We start from the raw sequence: 18987 nt of genomic DNA, 5'->3' as shown, positions 1-18987 counted from the left end.
ATTCAAGGTGGGCATAAAATCCCTTTTTTTTTTTTTTTTTTTTTTTAGATTTTTTTCCATAGGGCATGTGCACTCACCAGAGAGAAACAGAGAGAGGGAAAGTGAGAAATTACCCTTTAGGGGGAATGACCATGCTGCAATCCCTTTTCCTCCATTCTCCTCTTGGGATTTTGGGCACGCATGCACATGTGCTCTGTGTGAGTTTGAAGCAGCTGGGTTCAGGCTTGAATTGTGGTCTGCCATGTGAGAGTCCAGTGCCTTAACCACGTCTCTTGCCTTAGGGGTTTGCACGTGTTGTTTCTTTGCTGAGTTAACATTCTTGCTTAGGTAACCCATACTCTTGAAAGAGTAGTTGATGTGTCAGACTTCAGAGCCAGCAACAGTGACTAGATTACGATTCTCCCTTTTGGTGCGTCTAAGACCTCTTTTGCATAACATTGATCATAATCATGATTTTTGGATATAAATGTCAGTTCTTCTCAAGAGTATAAACTGCATGTGGGTTGTGTCTGCATGTTTTTCTTCATCCTTTATTCCCTGGACCTAGCCTAATACCTAGTACATGAAAGGTTTCAGATGAATATTTGTCAAATGAATTAGAGAAGAATATATAATAATCTGGCTGACTTTTAATATGAACATCTATCCAACTCTCTGTCCAAGCTCTTGCACACACATTATCTCATTTTATATTATAACTTGGGAGAGTGAGTAATGTCTAAGTATTAAACCTTTTTTTTATAGAAATGTCAAGCCATTTTCTCAGATTCACATAATTAAGAATTAGAGGAAGGAGTAGATCATATATTTTCTTACTTTAAATACCATGCTGGTCATCTTGGAGAGTGTTATTATTTTTTTTTTTTCCTATTCAATGTAATTGAAGTGTCTCCTAAAAAATAGAATTGTAAATTCAGTTTTTGGTTATTAATATCTTAAAATATGAACTTTACTCTTTTCAGTTGAGTTTATTATATTTTTTAATAGATGTCTCTATCTTGTTTTGGTAAAGGAAGCCTTAAAAACGTCATGCTGGTTTTGGGGTACACCCAGAAAAGTACTGAAGGTACACAGCACCAAAAAGGTAACAGTTAATAGGATACTGAATTCCAAGCAGTTCAGTGACATGCACTTGATAACCTATTATGTGTTTTATAATTTATAGCAAATATAATGTATAATCTAGTACAGATAGCAATTGATAGTCTCTTATCCGTGTAAATATTTAGACATAAATTTTTAAAATTAGGTTTCAGTGATTTTGGAGTGTTAAATATTTCTTCATAATAGATAGAACTATCAGTCAGTATAATGAGAGCTCTTCAGATTTAAAGTAAATATGAATATTTTTCCTGATAACTTACTTATATACAGATAAGGACTAATTTTGAACACTGCTGCAAAAGCGGTCAAAAAATGAAATGATTGGTAAATGAAATTCCACACTTCTTGATATTTTGTAGTTAGTTTCTATAATGTGTAATAAACATTTCCCAGGTATAGTTTGTTTTAAATGACAATAATTTAGTATGTTATTTATAGCTGGATTTATATATGCATTTGTCCAAGTCAGCTAAATATAAGTTGACAAAGTTGATATAAAATTAAGAAGTTTTATTGTGGGTTTTTGAAACACCATTTCATTTTTTCTCTTTTTCTAGAGTTCTAATCTTGCCTGTCTGTTTGGGACATCAATCTTCCGCATGAAGTGCAAAATTTAGAAAAACACATTGAAGTGAGAACAGAATTAGCTGAAAAAATGAGAAAAACATCTGTTGAATAAGAATGCTGTCAGAAATCTTTGTCTTTGGTTGGAAAAATTATTCTCATCCCTTGTAAATATTCTTTAAAAATGTTTACATTCCAAAGGGTGCTTCCACTCTTTGAAATAACTCATGTATATATATGAGAGAATGTTTATATGTTTTATTTTTTAATTTAAATATATGTAAAAATATCAACCAGTGAAAGTATGTTTTAAAGGACTATTTAAAATATATTTCCTATATATGCTAATTATTTTTGTGTATTAATTAATGAAAATAAATCTATAAAGTACATTATTTCAATACTCAAAAAATTTACAAAGTGAATTGCTTTTTGTTTTGCTGTCCTTAATAAAGGTAAACTTTATTTTATATTTTGTGCTTAAGGCAAGACTATTGCTTGCTTACTTTCTAGAGATTCTGCAAGATAGAATAAATATACTAAGACATTTTCCCATGTAATATATTCCTTCAAATATTGCTTTTAAGTGCACTATGATCTATCCATGTAAGTACTAGTTGAACAAATTTGCTCTTTGATGGTTCATGAGCTTTTACTGTTGATGCAAATAGTGCATCTCATATAACATCATTCTATCTAAAAAATAATTCTGGGACCAGCAGATGGCATAGTGGTTATGTTGTTGAACTCCCACATGGCTGATTGTGGTTCAAGTCCTGCATGCCCCAAATCCTGAAAGAATGAAGAAGAAGGGATTGTGGCATGGCCATACCCCGGGTAGGTGATTTTTCACTTTTTGTTTCTCTGTCTCTCTGTATCTCTGTCTCTCTCTCTCTCTCTGTGATGAGTATATGGGCCCTATAGCCAAAATCTCTCTTAAAAAATAAAAAAATAAATAAAATAATAATTCTTTTGAAACTACTGGCTTTTTTGGAAAAAGAAGGCATATTATCGAAGTCTTCCTATCTAGGAAAGGCACAATCATTCTCTTCCTATTTTTCAACACAGTTTTTGAATGTGGACACCCTGAAATTTTATCATTGATATAAACACAATGTTTAGTTTTTCTTTTTTTAAATAAAAACAACCCCACAGCATTTATTGCCAATTAGTAATAGCATAAGGGTAATCAAAACAATATGAGCAAATTTTTAGAACTATACTCTCCACAAAGGGAACAAACTGCTGTTTTCTCAGCAAGTTCTTACTTTATCATTTCTAGTTGGAGACACTTTGTAGCAGAATTACAGTATCTCCTTTTAATGTGATCCGACCCAGTTGTTTTCTTGACTTTGTTTTAGAATGAATCTCCTTTGCATCATCTAATACAAGGTTCATACACTCATCCAAACCAACGATACGGGTTTCTATCCTCATATTTACTTGCTCTTAGAGCCACACCTGAATCCGGGATCTATTTTGCAAGTATCTGAAGATGAGGTTGATGGGCTGCCCCATCACCTTCTGCACTTTCTGGTCCTGGCCTGGTACGCCATGGTGGAATCTCACAAAGGCCACACCAACCCGCATGGTGCCTCAGAAAGCCACAATGTTTAGTTTTTCAAATGACTTTCTAAATGTTTTTGTTTTGATTCTCAGTAGTAAATTAGGCCACTTTTTAAAATTTGCTTTGCTCTAAGGCTTCTAGTCATCTTTTCCCTAAATTGGTGATGCACATTCTACATCTATTAGACAGAAATCCTATTGCATTAAAGATTCCTCAGCTTCCACCAAAACCAAATATGTAACACTCTTTGGTTTGCTGAAGCAGGAGCTCCACTCTTCTAAATTATACCTAAATTGTTTAAGTATCTTGCCACATTAGCAATATCAAGGCCAAGTACCTTAGCGATAATCTGCATGTCATTTCTGCTTAAGGAGGTCTTCATATAATACAATAGCAGTCAGCTCTGACATTATAAAATAAACTAATTGTTTTATCATAGTGAATTGTCTGAAATTATAAATATCAGCCAAGGTCAATAGATTTATCAAAAGTTTTTATCATTTCAGACAATTCCCTGTGATAAAACACCTAGTTTATTTTATATTCTCAGAGCTGACTGCTCCTTTATTATATGAAGACTTTAAATTTATTTACATTAAAGGTAAACAAATACTTAACCTTGAAAAATTTCCCATTCTCAAAGGGATCTATGGTTGAATTTGTGATGTAATAAAATAATTCATACATGATGGAACTGCTTGTTCCTGTGCTCTCTCCCGCTGCTACTATGTATGTATATGGATTTTTTTTAACCAAAGACAATTATGGAAACATATGTAAATGAACATTGAATTTAATGGAATAATAAACATCTTTAAAGCATGTTTAAGAATGCTAAAATTTGATGATACTGTTTTACATTTTACATACAGGTCTGTTATCTATCTCTTATGAAACTGTTTTAATCTGTATATGAAACATTCAACTATAAGAAGAAATTAACAGAAATGTTTTTCTTTAGGGTTTGTGGGATATTTAAATTCAGTTATCTATAATGCAATTAGTTTCCAGGATCTAGGGTAAAATCTGATAGGCATGATATATCTATTTTAAAATTTTTATAAACATTTTCTGTAAGTAAAATTGTTCAGTCTTGAGTACTAAAAGAAAAAAAATATATATGTGACTTTAGAACAACTTATATATAAAAAGTGAACTTGGTCATTTAAGTTTTTCTTGAGGAGAGCCCTAAAATAAGTTGGTAATCATTAGAAAAACATAAACATTTTTATCTTAACATAAAATACTGCTTGGGGGAAGTTTTGAAATTAAAAAAAGGAATATCTGACTCTAATTCTGACAAACACTATTGATTATGTGAACTATTTTGACTAAAATATAACTTATTTTTCATCAGAACACTGGAATGTATTGAAACAGCAGAAGTAACAAAAGCAGTTGTAAACTTTCCTCAATTAAATGTGAACATACCTTGAGAAATTGAGGAGAGAGAAAATCTAAAACCTTTGGCCTTTTGTTTTTTGTGTGTGTTTTTGTTTTTAGTCTTGCTATAGGGCATATGCACTTGCTAAAGACAGAGAGAGAGAAAGGAAAAGTGAGACATCATCTCCTAGGGACAATGACTGTGCCTCAGTCCGCTCTCCTCCACTTTCTCTCTCAGACTTTTGGGCTTGTCCTCCAAGCCATTGGGTCCAGGACTTGAACTGCACCTTCCAACTGCCTTAACCATCAAGCCACTGGCTGGGCCAGCACTTTGCTTTTTTATATAATCCATCACCTTAGGTAACTGAACACCTATCTTGGAAAACCAAATGTTTTTGCAGACTCCTCAGCAATGCAGTAAAATTGAAATCCTCATCCTCCTTTCTTGTCAGTTTTTCAACCAGGGTACCTTTGTGTCGGAATCCAGCTGCTTAAAAGTACATAGGCAGGGACAGTGGCCTGCACCTGGAATCTGAGCAACTCAGGTGAACTGATGCAGGAGGATTACAGGCATAAGGCTGGCCTGAACAATGTAGCAAGCCCTGATGAAAAACAGCTGGGTGTGGTAGTGTGTGCCTCTTGGAAGATGGAGCCAAGAGGATCTTGAAAGCAATATCCTGTCTTAGGAAAAAAAGGTATGCATTTGATTCTTTCTCATCTGTCAGGACATCTGAATGTTCCTAGCATCTTTCTTTTCCAAAGGCCTCTGAGTACACTCTGGCTCATCAGAGGTGGTCTGCTTCTCCCGATGTATGGTGCTTCCCTTCTCCTTCTTTTCCAACCTCACCTGGGAAGCCTCTGCTCGGAAGGTTTTCAGGCTCAAATAGGAAAGGGGAAGCAGTGAGTTATCACATCCACTCTTGGGGTTGCTGCTTGGGCTCCATGAGAACCTGTGTCCCAGGCAGTCTGGGTTGAAAAACTAGACTTCATGGAGTCCCTGACCTGCATCACTCTGACCTGGGCCTCACCACATTTACCCAGCTCAACACCACCAAAGAGTTGTTATCATTTGCTTTTTTTTTTTTTTTTTTTTGGAGAGGTTTTGGCTACAGGTCGCGTGTGCTCGCCAGAAAGACAGAGAGACAAAGTGAGAAATCACCCCCCCACACACAAGGGGGGATGGCCACACCGCAATCCCTTCTCCTCCGTTCTCCTCTCGGGATCTTGGGCACGCACGCACATGCACCCGGCATGAGTTTAAGTCACCAGGTCCGGGATTCAAACTGCGGTTGACTACATGGGAGTTCAGCGACATAGCCATTATGCTAAATGCTGGTCCCAAGAATTATTATCATTTACTTTTGGAAATACAAAATGCCATGATAAATACTCTGTTAGCAAGTATTATGGGAAGTTAGAATACCTGGTCAGAGAGAGGAGGATCTGGAAGCTAAAAAAATAATAAAAAATATGAATAACAACCACAACAAAATGACTAATAAGCAGAGACTTCCAGTTAAATAGATATTCAACCATCTCTAGATTGAGATAAGCTTTCTAAGCAAATGATCACACATGTGGTATCAAGGGATCATGTACTTATTTTAAGTGTACCCTGACAAATAGCAAATTTGTCACAACTCGCCATTCCTTTGGAGGGTACGCCTAGTATATACTCATACAAGAGAAATGTAAGTAAAGTTGCAAGAAAAAATATATAGTCATATAGAGAGAGCATTTCCTTAGGAAATGACAGATTATAATAAGATTTCTGGGGAGGTGTTAGGATGAAATGGCTAGAGATGTTTCAAATGCCAAGTTTATCTCAGGTTAGGAAATCATGAAAGAAATTATGAATTCATGAGGGCATTTGAAAAAGTCTGTGGAAACATGGAATCAACTATCAGTTTATTTTGTTGGAAAGTATTTTTTTAAATCCATACATAGTTTTTTATGTTGTAATACATGTTTTCCATGAAGAGTTTGATGCCTCCTTGTATGTGTATGACAAGAGATTGTCTCTATTTTGTTATAAACTGAAGCTCAAATAACTAACTGAAAGCATTTTCTATCATGATAAAATTTTGAAAAGCTGTATCTCATAAAAAGGTAATCTAGTATAATTCTATTCACAGTTACTTTTAAAAAACAAAGTTTAAAAAACAAGAAAAAGTTATGAATTACAAGGACTTTGGTCTAAATGTCAGACTTCAGTATAAATTTAGTGTTTTATTAGCTCAGTGAACACACGTCAGTTGCCCAAATAGCCAAAGAAACTGTTTTTCTTATCTGTGAAATGACAAGAGTAGTATACTCACCTCTAGAGGAAGGGATAAAATGAGCTAAATGCATATGAAAGTATGCAGTTAATTCCCAGGCAAGACACATCCAAGGGCCATCCCATAAGGACTCCATCCTACATCTCAGTTCACTAAAAGCATATTTCTCTAGGAAATTGTACATTACTATTGTAAATATCATGGATCTCTAAGCTGCTTCTGCAAACAAACTCATGATAAACCCAGGTGCCAGTAGCCTTTGATCTAATCTGCCAAATAACTTTGAGTCGGAAAAGAAGCTACTAGCAAGGTATTGACTCTAATTATATTTTTATTCTTCAGTGAAACTCGTAGCCAGACTAGGTAGAAAAACAATCTATGCCCTCATCATGTCCATATCACTGCCTTCTTGTCTGATGCCACCGTTACTCCCTAATCCACTTTTCTGTACTACCCTCATCTAAATTGCATGCAACAGCAAGGATTTCCTTATATCAAAATGAAAATGGTAGTTGCAAAGATTTATCAGTTATTTGGTCTGCAATTACTGAAATAAACACAGTGTAACACTATCGGAGGTATTAACTGCGGACATGCTTAATTTGCTGGATGAAGATTCATGCGACTGATAACATTTAATAATTTTTTCTGCTCCAGTGAATTGCCTACAGCTGCCAATTTTCAGCTAGTACATTTAGAAAGTGAGCAGACTGAGGTTTTGTGTAGCAGAAGGGGAGTGTAATTGCTCTGACTTTTTTGTTGTTGAGGGGGTTAGGAAGGCATAAGAGAGCAACATTGTGTTGAAAGGTCAGAGGTGAAATTTTGTCTTAGCATAGAATTATCTTTCTATATAATTCACATACGGTATGATCAATCTCTCCTTACCCCTGCTCCCCTGCCCACGCTTCCCTTCCTACAACATGAGGTTTTGCTATTTATCTGTTTCATATCTACTGTATCTGAGCTATGTTAATTGACTAGCACGACATCTGTGGCACATTATGTATGGGAATTACATTTCACATTCAGAACCTTCTACACATTTCTGATCATGGTTGGACAGTTTTGCCTTTCTTGTAGTAGGAAATTATAAAATAAGTGAGATCATTTCAGTTTCATGTGTCTGTACTTGAGTAAAGCTTGGAGTGTCTTTAGCTTTCTATAAATATATAAAGATAAATATATGCTTTAGCCATATACAGTAGAACGTCTTCATTGACATATTTATTTCAAAAGTAAACACAAGTGGTAGCAATATGTAGTTATTGTAGTTATGCCCTAAATGAACCTTATGTTAAGCTTTTAAGTCAACTCAATCACATTTTCAAGAAATGCTCTCAATTATTTTATATCCTTTGGTGTTCTATAAAGGCAACTAGTATGTGTCAGATACAGAAAAAAGCTGCCCTTCATCCATTCACTATTGACATTTTATGTTTAAACTCTTCCTTTTGGATTATTGACTTCACATTAAAGAAAATGGTTTCCAAGGAGTTATTTATATTTTAAATGCTATTATATAATTTGGCCTATACATTAATTCTTCTTTCACATAAATTTTATGCTTTCAAAGTAGAAAAGTAAAAGGAAAATACAAAGAAAGGAAATGACATAATTTGAACACTGAAGGAGGTTTTTACAGCACATTATATGGACAATGTAAACAAATATTAAGTGTACATTTTTAATCACTAGTTGGAATCCTGAGTATCAAAAATTTGTAGAAAATTCTCCTTTATAAGTCTCCACAGGCAAAAGGATTAATGTGTGTATGTGTATGTATGTGTGTGTGTGTGTGTGTGTGTGTGTGTGTGTGTCAGAGTGAAAGAAACTGCAGCAGTGTGGAACATGGGCTCTGGGATCCTGGGTCTGCCCCCACCTCTTATGGTGGGTCTGCTGCTCAATCTCTCTTTGTATCTATGTCCTCATGGGTAGAAAAGTATAAAAATACAACTTACATGCAGTGGTGAGGAGTATATTCTTCAGAGCCTCCTTATCTCCAAGTCTAAAAGAAATTTTATATGCTTTCTGGACCTATCAGCCTAAAAACACTCTGGCATGGGGACCAGCAGTTGGTGTAATGGCTATGTCGCTGGACTCCCATGTAGTCGATCACAGTTCGAGTCCTGGACCTGGGGGTTTTAACTCATGCTGGGCACGTGTGCGTGTGTGCCCAAGAAGAGAATGGAGGAGAAGGGTTTGCAGAGTAGACATCTCCCTTGGGGGGTGATTTCTTGCTTTCTGTCTTTCTGTCTCTCTGTCTCTCTCTGTCTTTCTGGCAAGTGCATGTGCCCTATAGCAAAAAATTCTCCAAAACAAAACAAAGCAAAACAACACACACTCTGGCATGTGTGTTCATGTCGCACATCTTGACAGGATAGAGAAATAAAAGAAAAGGGATTGTGGTTTGCCCATGCTCCATTGAGGAGTGCTTCCTTCCTCTTGCTCTCTTTCTGGTGAGCATATGCATCCTCTGGCAATAAAAAAATCCAACTACATACTTGCTATAAGAAATGTATCTAAAATTTAAGAATACATAAATCTTACAAATAAAATAATAGAAGTACAGATACACACATGAAAAACAAAATGAAATTAGAGCAACCATTGGAGGGGACATTAAAACATTGTGAAAAAATAAAAAGTGTAAATATATTTTGATGCAAAAAATTTTGAGATGCATGCCTAATTTTTATCAAAATATGCACCCTGAAGATCTCTATCAGACAAAATAGACTTTAAGGCAAAGACCATTACCAGAACTAAAGATGATCACTTGATAAAAGCATAATTTTTAATTTTCTAATGGACATGTATCTATTTTAAATTTATATGCACAATATGCACTTAAATTTATATAATCATTTGTTTTCAAAATACATAAAGTATAAAAATACAAAGAATGATTAGACATACCAGAGATTTTAATAGCCATCTCTCAATGAGAGATCAATTACACAAAAGAAGAACTAATGAATGAGGACAGAGTTTTAACACCATAATAAACAATTTTGATATGATGAACATAAAAAGAGCATTTTATAACTTTCCCATATATGTATGTGTTTTTCAGCCAAATAAAGTATATTCATAAAAAATGACCATAAATTGAACCATGAATGAAGTTTCTGTTGATTTTAATTTGCTATAGGGCAGGTGTGCTCCAGAGAGGGAGGAGTGAAATTACTCCCCAGGTAGGATGGCCATACCCCAGTCCCTTCTTCTCCATTATCCTCCTGGGATTTTGAATGCACACATGCCTGGCAGAGTTTTCCAGGTGCTAGGGCTAGGACTCAAACCACCACACCACCTAGCTGGTCCAAATTCCATTAATTTTAAAGGGCTAAAATAACAAGTATATCGTTTAACAAGAATGCAAGTAAGATAAAAATCAATGGAAAGAAAAGTCACAGGCTGGATTAAGAGTAAGCAGGCACTGACATAGCTATCAGTGTACAGGAAGCGTGTTATAGAGTGCTCTCTATCTGTACTGGCTGGGGGAAAGAAAGGAAGATGTGGTAGAGGGTGAGGTAGGTGAGTTACTGATAACCTTGTGGAGAACTTCGAGGCTGCCATAATCCTTTAGAGTTGTCCCAAGGTAGGGTAAGAGGTCCAGGCCTTAACCTATGTACACCAGTCGGACGTGGGAAGTCTGAAGAAGGCAGGGTGACTTTGGGCATGGCAACACTTTCAGCACAGGTATCTAGGAGAGGACTCGAAGACAAGCTGAAAATCTCAGCAGCTGGAGACAATGAGTCCTTCTGCTCTAGGTGGCACTGAACTTAAACTACAGTAGAAAGCTAAAATGTAAATAGTCAACGTCTTGGAACACATTTGTTGATTTTGGTGAAATTTGTATAAGATTTCCAAGGACTTAGGGTGTACATGTAACAGAAAACAACTAAAAACCTACCCAACATGGGGAAAAGAATGAAAGATTCACTCTTCAAAGCTAGAAACTAAAATATACTATTAGAATAATCATAGGAACCATCCCACTTATAAGACACTTTTACAGTTTTCCCCATCTCTGCCCAAAGTAAAAGTGTTATCATGTTGAGCATAGCAAGGTGAAGATAAAGGCATCTGAGCCATTGTAACTCTGAAGTCAACAAAGGTTTCCAAACCAAATTTGTAACACAGATGTTTCCAAAACACAGCAGGAGATTGCTTATCCAAAGTAGATTAATCAGTAGTGTTTAGGTTCCTGGAGGAAGAAAATCTATGTCATCTCTAAAGAAATATACATTTATCGAATCTCCCAAATAAAATATTGTACATGCTAGAAGCATGAGACTCCAAGTCAGGATTAATTAAAGGACATTGCCACACTGACACACAAAGGTGACAATACAGAACTCACACAAACACAATGCTGGTGAAAGAAGCAAAAATACAGAGTCTACATAGTATACTTCCTTTTAAATAGAATTGAAAATCAAAACTGAAGTATATTGTGTAAGAATGTACAGATAGGTGGTAAAAATGTAAAACAGGTAAGAATTATTATAAACATCAAAATGGTTATCTTTGTAAGAAGGGGAAGAAATTATGATTGAAAAAGAGACAGGTGGGGGGATACTGGGATATTAGAAAATGATTAATTTCTTGAATTAGTGATTAGCTGGGTATTTGTTACATATTAAAATGTTTAATTATCCATTTATGTTTTATGTATATTCATGTATAGTTCTTAATTTAAAAATGAAATACATTAATTTACCTTCATTGAGTGAAGTAAAAAGTCCTGAAAATATTTAGTAAAACAACTCTTAAATTTTTGTATTTTTTTTTAAGAGAGGTTTTTACTATGTGGTACAAGAGAAAGAGAGAGACAAAAAGTGAGAAATCACCTCTAGGGAGGATGGCAATGCCACACTCCCTTCTTCTCCATTCTCTTCTCAGGATCTTGGACATGCACACACACATGCCCAGCATGAGTTTTAAGCTGCTGGGGCTGGAATTTTAACCACAGTTGACTATGTGGGAGTCCAGTAACCATTATGCTATCTGCTGGTCCCTAATTTTTGTAATTTTGAATCTCTCCAGTTTTAGGTTTTTTTCCTATGTTTTTTCTTTCTTCCATGAGCAAGAAAGACAGAGACAGAAAGAGAGGGATGCTTCCAACAATGTGTGTCATGCTCAATCCATCCTCAGCTTTGGCCAGATAATGGAGGTATTCATGTCTAACATTCTCAGGGAAGACGCTGGATGTGAACTTAGACCTTCCCATGTGGGTCAGCCAGGCAGAGCGTCATGTTTTACACTGCACTGCCATCTAGCCTTTTTCCATTTTAATTTTTTATTTTCCCCAACCTGCCAACTGTTAGGGCATATAGTTTAATAGGTATAAGTAGTAATGAAAATGACAATGAAATTGGATAATAAAATAAGCCATTTTTTCCAGTTAATGCTACTGCAGTATTCCTTGTTTTCCTTTTCTTTCCTTCCTTTCCATTTCTTTATCTTTCTCTCTTTTAAGATTTTTTTTGTCATAGAGCATATGCATTCACCAGAGAGAGAGAAAGGCAGAGACAGTGAGGGAAAAACTGAGAATTTGCCCCCAAGGGGATAGCCACACTGCAATCCCTTTTCCTCAGTTCTCCTCCTGGGATTTTGGGGAAGCACGAACACATGTCTGGCATGATTTTCAGGTCACTGGGTTTGGGACTCAAACCATGGTCAGCCATGTGAGGGTAAAATGGCTTACTACCATGCCACCTACTGGCCCCTTCTAACAGTAAAACTTGGTTTTACTATTATAATTGAGAGTATACATGCAAGATTGTGCTGAAAAAAATTTTTTTATTAACCTTTTTGTCATCGGGCATGTGTGCTTGCTGGAGAGAGACAGAGATAGACAGAGCAAGTGGGAAAATGAGCAATCACCCCCCCACCCCCACCCCCACGCACCCATGGAGGATGACTATGCATAATCCCTTGTCCTCTTTTCTCTTCTCAGGATTTTGAGCACACATGTCCATGCACCTGGTATGTTTTTCAAGATGCTGTGTCCAGGATTTGAATCAGTCATGTGCCTTAAGGCACTGGATCCCAATTCTAAAACATTAAGCTTGAATTATTGATAACTGAGATATACTCAGATTATATTATATTAACAAGTTTGGTGCAAATGATTATTTAATGTTGGACATATTTATATAAGTTTCTCAGAGGTATACAGATGGAAATTTTTAATAGGCTATTGTGAATGCTGATCTAAAACTCATGAGAGATTGTGGAATCAGAGGTAGATTTGTAACTCATTAAGTGAGAGGCCATCTGTATTAGCTTGCCAAGGCTGCCATAATCACAGACTGAAGGATTTAAATGGCAGAAATTTATTTTCTCAAAGTTCTACATACTAAAAGTCTGAGTTCAAGGGTTTGGCGGTTGGTTCCTTCTGCTGACTGTGAGGGATTAACTGTTCTTGGCTTTTCTCATTGGCTTGTAGCTGTCTTCTGCCTATATCTTCATATCATCTCTCTGTGCTTATCCATGTTCTAATTTTCTCTCTTTTTAAAATTTTCAGATTAATTTTAAATTTTAGTTTAATAATCAATGTTTCTTCCCTTTGCACCTCATACTCACCTTCTACGACTTACCCTCTAATATCCACTCTACTCCTTTATAGTCTGTAGTATCTACACTTATCCTCTCTACTATTATATCTTCAGATCTCTGAATTTCTGCCATAGAGTGCAGCTATTTGGTATACATTGAGTGGGGGTATGCAGTGTACATCTTTCAAAGTCTGACTTATTTTACTTAACATTAAGTCTTCTTTATTCTTCCACTTTGAATAAAACAATAGGATCTCATTTTTTAATAGCTGAGTAATATTCTATAGTATATATGTGCCACAGTTTTTCAACCCAGTTACCAGGTTTTGGACACTTTCGTTGGTTCCATGTTTTAGCAATTGTGAATAATGCTTCAATAAGCATGGATGTGTTTTCACAAGTGTCTTTCCAACTGAGTGTTTTCTTATCCTTTGTGTAAATACTAAGAAGTGGGGTTACTGAGTTACATGGTAGTTCTATTTGTAGGCTTTTGAGGAAACTCCATATTGTTTTCCACAGAGGATATACTAATTTACATTCCCGACAATAGTGTAAGAAGGTTTCCCTTTCACCACAGCCTAACCAGCACTTGTCATTCTTAATTTTTTTGATCCTATCTTGCCAGAAGCCCTGCTTCAGCCGGGGTGGGTACACAGGAAGGCGACACAGGTGAACAAAATCAGACTGAGACCTCATGCCCTTTAGCATGTTCTCAGCTGGCTACAGCCACAGTAAGCTCAAGACTGCAGCCCTGATGGCCAGGAGACATACGTATTTATTATTGAAGGAGTTTTACAGGAGTAGGATGGGTGAGGGGAATTAAGGGAAAGATTTTACTCCAAAAGGTAAAGCATTCAAAATATAGAAACGATAATCATAAAACATGACGTCTGTTTTGTTTAGGTATATACAATCATAATTCTTAGAATGAGGAAGTCCATTCACCTGGTGCATTCTCTCCTTAGATTTTGATTACTGGGAAGGGTCTTTCGGATGAGAGGGCTCCCAGGAATCTTAATAACCTCAGTCCCAGGCCAGCTTGATAACTTCAGTCCCAGATCGGCTTGAGAACTTCAGCCTCAGGCTACGGTGGCAGCAGATTGCTGGTTACAAGGGCCTAGAAATAAATCCTGTCTGGTTAAGTAAAGACAAGGTTAATATATACTAAAGTGGAATACCTATGTTATCTCTGGGGTAATCCACAGCCAAGAGGGTGAGTCTAATGTCTACATGGGAAAGGAATGTGGTCTTGTGAGCAGCTTAATGACTGACCTAAAGGTTACTGTGTACTTGGGACCCTCTACATGCTGCTCTATACAATGGCTGTGGCGTGTGGAATGGCAATCTTCCCTTGTCCTGAGATTAAAGGTGGCTCATGGTCTTTGGGGTAACAGCACCTTGTGGATGAGTTCCTGAGCCCCTGCCAGCTACTGAGATCGTTTCACCAATTTAGTAGCTTTAACCTAAACCTTCCTAATGCTTATCTATGTAATCCTCAGTAGGAGAAGTGAATGCAGCATTCTTTATTGACATTTTCCAGGAGGGTGGGGTGAATCTCATGGGAATAATTCCCATTCACAGCTGCTGCCTTAGTGGATCTGCATTCCTTCAGGATTATTGTAAAAGTTATAGTAAGGCTGGGGATGCCTTTATGGGGTACCGGGGTATGGCAATAAGGCCCATGGCAGAGAAATTGAGTGCTGGACAGTACAGCAACAAAATGGAGAGTTAAGGCTCGTAAACTGCCAACCTTGCTCACAGTTTCTTCTCAACCCAGGCCTTGCCTTAGGCATGGGAGGCAGCCTCTTTACCAGCTTGTGTTGTCTGCATGGTCCTGACATTATCCATTCTGGGGTAAAATGATATCCCATTGTAGCTTCAATTTGCATTTACCTTATGACAAGGGACTTTGAACTTTTTTTTTTTTTAATGCCTTTTGGCCATTTATAAGTCTTCTTTGGAGAGTTATCTATTCAATCCATTGGCTCATTTTTTTTTGGAGAGGTTTTCGCTATAGGGCGTGTGTGGTCGTCAGACAGACAGAGACATAGAGACAGAAAGCGAGAAATCACCCCCCAGGGGGGATGGTCACGCCGCAATCCCTTCTCCTCCATTCTCCTCTCAGGATCTTGGGCATGCACGCACACGCGCCCGGCGTGAGATTTAAGCCACCGGGTCCGAGACGCGAACCGCGGTCGACTACATGGGAGTCCAGCGACATAGCTATTACGCTAACTGCTGGTTCCCTATTGGCTCATTTTTTATATTGTATTATTATTATTTTTAAATGGGCAAGCTGCTTGATTGAGTTCCCAATGTTTCTGGATCCCAACCCGTTGTCTGAAGAATAATTTTCAAATATTTTCTCTCATTCCAAGGGTTGTCTTTTCATTCTAATTCTTGTTTCCTTTGCTATAAGGAAGCTTCTTAGCTTGATGTAATCCCACTTGTCTATTTTGGGGTTTACTACCTATGCTTTAGGGGTCATTTTAAGAAATCTTTGCCTACTCTAAATCAATGCAACAAACATTACTGAACTTATGCAAATAACCCTTCTGCCACAAAATAAGAATATGCCCAAATATTTTTCAATTACAGAGGGGTCAGGAAGGAAGAAAAATTTGTTTCCATTTAAGGAAACAAACAAGAAAAATATTTTAGCATATTGCTGAACCTATCAACAACTCAAAAGAAAGTAAACTGTTTAAATTGGGAAAATAAAGCATAGTTAAAAAAATCAGTAATGTTTTACTCAAAAGTCATAAAATACTATTTCGCCAGTTCAGTCTTATGTTCAAACTCTCTTCTGTTGAATATGTAGTGTTGTTGTGGTCCAATCTTTCCATTTAAATCCTGAAAATTAACATTCTACATTGTTATTGAAAACTATGGTACTAAGGTGGATCTCAAGTAAGCCAACAGAAGCTCTTAGAAAGATGGCCTGGTCCCATAAATAGTTCTGCTTGGCAGAAAGGATTAGAGAAGATATATGAAAGAATTTATAACACAAAATAACCTGGACTTTTCCAGCCCAGCATTGGAATCAGTAGAGACTGCAAAAGGGCAACCACATCAGAGGATTATTTCGAGAAAGACTTTGAAGTAAGTAAAAAAGACTGATCTTTGCTAGCAGATGGTATATCACAGAATACTTGGGCAGGGCTGAATTGAGAAGGTGTATGTGTGACTAGTGTGCTGGGCATTTGCTTTTCAACAATTTGAGTAGTCGACATGTAAATATTTTCTCAAAAAATATTTAAAATCATTCTATTTCTGTTGTTATAGAGTCACAAACAAAATTATACAAAATTATAAGAAATATTTTGAACATTTTCTTTAAAATTTAATATTTTTAAGTTTCGAAAGTTGTTTATTAACTGTCAAAAATTATGGAGTTTGAGTTAAAATTTTTTGGTATGTAAAGTAAATGTTTGTGGAAAAATTAAAAATAAATAAAAAAATGAAAAAATATTTTAAGCTTAAGAAAATGTGAGACATGCAAAGTATGATACATTTTTTGTCAACATATGTACAAATGTAACTAGATAGAAAAAAAAATACCTTTATCCTAGGTCTTTTATAAGAAAATGCTTAATAAATACTGATGAACACTACAAAAAAAAAAAAAAAGAAAGCTTTGCCTACTCTAATGTCTCTGAGAATTTCCCCTACATTTTATACTAGTAGTTTTATAGTTTCAGGCTTTATGTTTATGTTTAAGACTTTGATCCACTTTGAGTTGTGAGAGGTAGGATTCCACTTTCATTTTTCTGCAAGTGATATCCAGTTCTCCAGTACCATTTGTTGAGAAGACTTTCTTTCCTTGACTGCATTGTCTTGTACCTTTTGTCAAAGATCAATTGGCTATATGAATTGTAGTTTATTTCTGAAATCTTTATTCTATTCTATTGGTCTATGTGTCTTTTTTGTGCCAGTATCATGCTGTTTTGATTATCACTGCTCCATAATATATTTTGAAGTCAGGTAGTAAGATGCCTCCTGTCTTACTCTTTTTGGACAGTATTGCCTTGGTGATATGGGGTCATTTATGATTCTAGACAGATTTTATAATTTTCTTTTCTATTTCTGGGAAGACTATAACAGGTAATTGGATTGTAATCACATTGAATATGCAAATTAATTTGAGTGGAACTGACATTTTAATTATATTGATTCTTACAATCCAAGAATATGGGGCATCTTTCCATTTTTTTATTACATTTTTTTTCCAGTTTTTCATAGATTTACTTGTAGATGTCTTACACCTCTTTGATTTGGTTTATTCCTAGGTATCTTATTTGTTTTGTGACTTTCGTAAATAGGATTGCTTTCTTCAATTCTGTCTCAGTCTGTTCATTGTTGCTGTATAAAAATACTGTAGATTTTTTTTTTTTGAGAGATTTTCACTGTAGGGCGCATGCGCTCGCCAGACAGAGAGAGACATAGAGACAGAAAGCGAGAAATCACCCCCCAGGGGGGATGGTCACGCTGCCATCCCTTCTCCTCCATTCTCCTCTTGGGATCTTGGGCACGCACGCACACGCGCCCGGCATGAGTTTTAAGCCACCGGGTCCGGGATACGAACCGCGGTCGACTACGTGGGAGTCCAGCGACATAGCCATTACGCTAACTGCTGGTTCCCAAAATACTGTAGATTTTTGTATATTGATTTTATGTCCTGCTACTTTACTATATTCATTTATCACTTCTAGGAATTTTTGGGAGAATTCCTTTGAATTGTCTATGTATATAATCATATCAACTTATATATGATCATATAAATAAGGGCACTTTAGCTTCTTCTTTTCCTATATGAATGCCTTTTATTTTGCTCTCTTGTCTAATTGCATTGGTCAAAACTCTTAGTACTGTGTTTACAAGGATCATAGAAAGTGGGCAACCTTGTATTTTCTATTTTTCAGCTTTCAGCTTTTCCCCATTAAGTTTTATGTTAGCAAAGGGTCTGTCATACATGCCTTTTATTGTGTTGAGAATGTCCTTTTCTACTCCCATTTTCCTGAGAGTCTTGCCTCTCATGGAGGGATGTTGTATTTTATGTTTAGTCGTTTGTATATGTTGAACCTTGCTTGTATCCCTGGGATAAAGCCTACCTGGTCATGGTGAATAATCATCCTAATGTGTTGTTGAATTTGGTTTGCTAGTATCTTAAAATTTTTTTTATTAGTATTTATCAGGGATATTGGTCTATAGTTTTCTTTTTCCATAATGTCCTTGTCTGGTTTTAGTATCAAGGTGAAGAAAGCTTTAGTGAATGAGTTTGGGAGAATTTGTTCTTTTTGAATCTTTACAAATAGTTTGAGAAGAATTAGGGTTAGCTCTTCTTTAAAAGTTTTGTAGAATTCAGAGGTGAAGACATCTGAACCTGTACTTTTTTGTTGGGAAGACTATTTCTTACTGATTTGATCTCATAATTTTTTTTTTTTTTTGGTCTCTTCAGGTTTTCTATTTCATCTTGTTTCAGACTAGGTAACTTGTACATGCTCGGAATTTTGTCCATCTCATCTAG

At 36.2% G+C, this 18987-nt stretch overlaps 1 protein-coding gene and 1 pseudogene across 1 annotated transcript in view; one reads left to right on the top strand and one right to left on the bottom strand.

Annotated features, from left to right (window-relative positions):
• LRRK2 (leucine rich repeat kinase 2) overlaps positions 1-2152 on the top strand; it is a 186508-nt gene extending 184356 nt beyond the window's left edge. The window contains 2 exon segments of the mRNA XM_027768596.1: positions 1013-1084; positions 1662-2152. Of these exon segments, the coding sequence (XP_027624397.1) occupies positions 1013-1084; positions 1662-1783 (194 nt within the window). The 3' untranslated portion in view covers positions 1784-2152.
• A 411-nt stretch (positions 2153-2563) lies between these two features.
• LOC106733992 (small nuclear ribonucleoprotein E-like) lies at positions 2564-4265 on the bottom strand (annotated as a pseudogene).
• Between the last annotated feature and the right edge of the window lie 14722 nt (positions 4266-18987).

The sequence above is a fragment of the Tupaia chinensis genome, unplaced genomic scaffold, assembly GCF_000334495.1.
Source record: "Tupaia chinensis unplaced genomic scaffold, TupChi_1.0 Scaffold146971_1, whole genome shotgun sequence".
Classification (NCBI taxonomy): Eukaryota; Metazoa; Chordata; class Mammalia; order Scandentia; family Tupaiidae; genus Tupaia; species Tupaia belangeri.
Note: the sequence above shows the minus strand (reverse complement) of the source record. Positions and strands in the feature narration are given on the sequence as shown.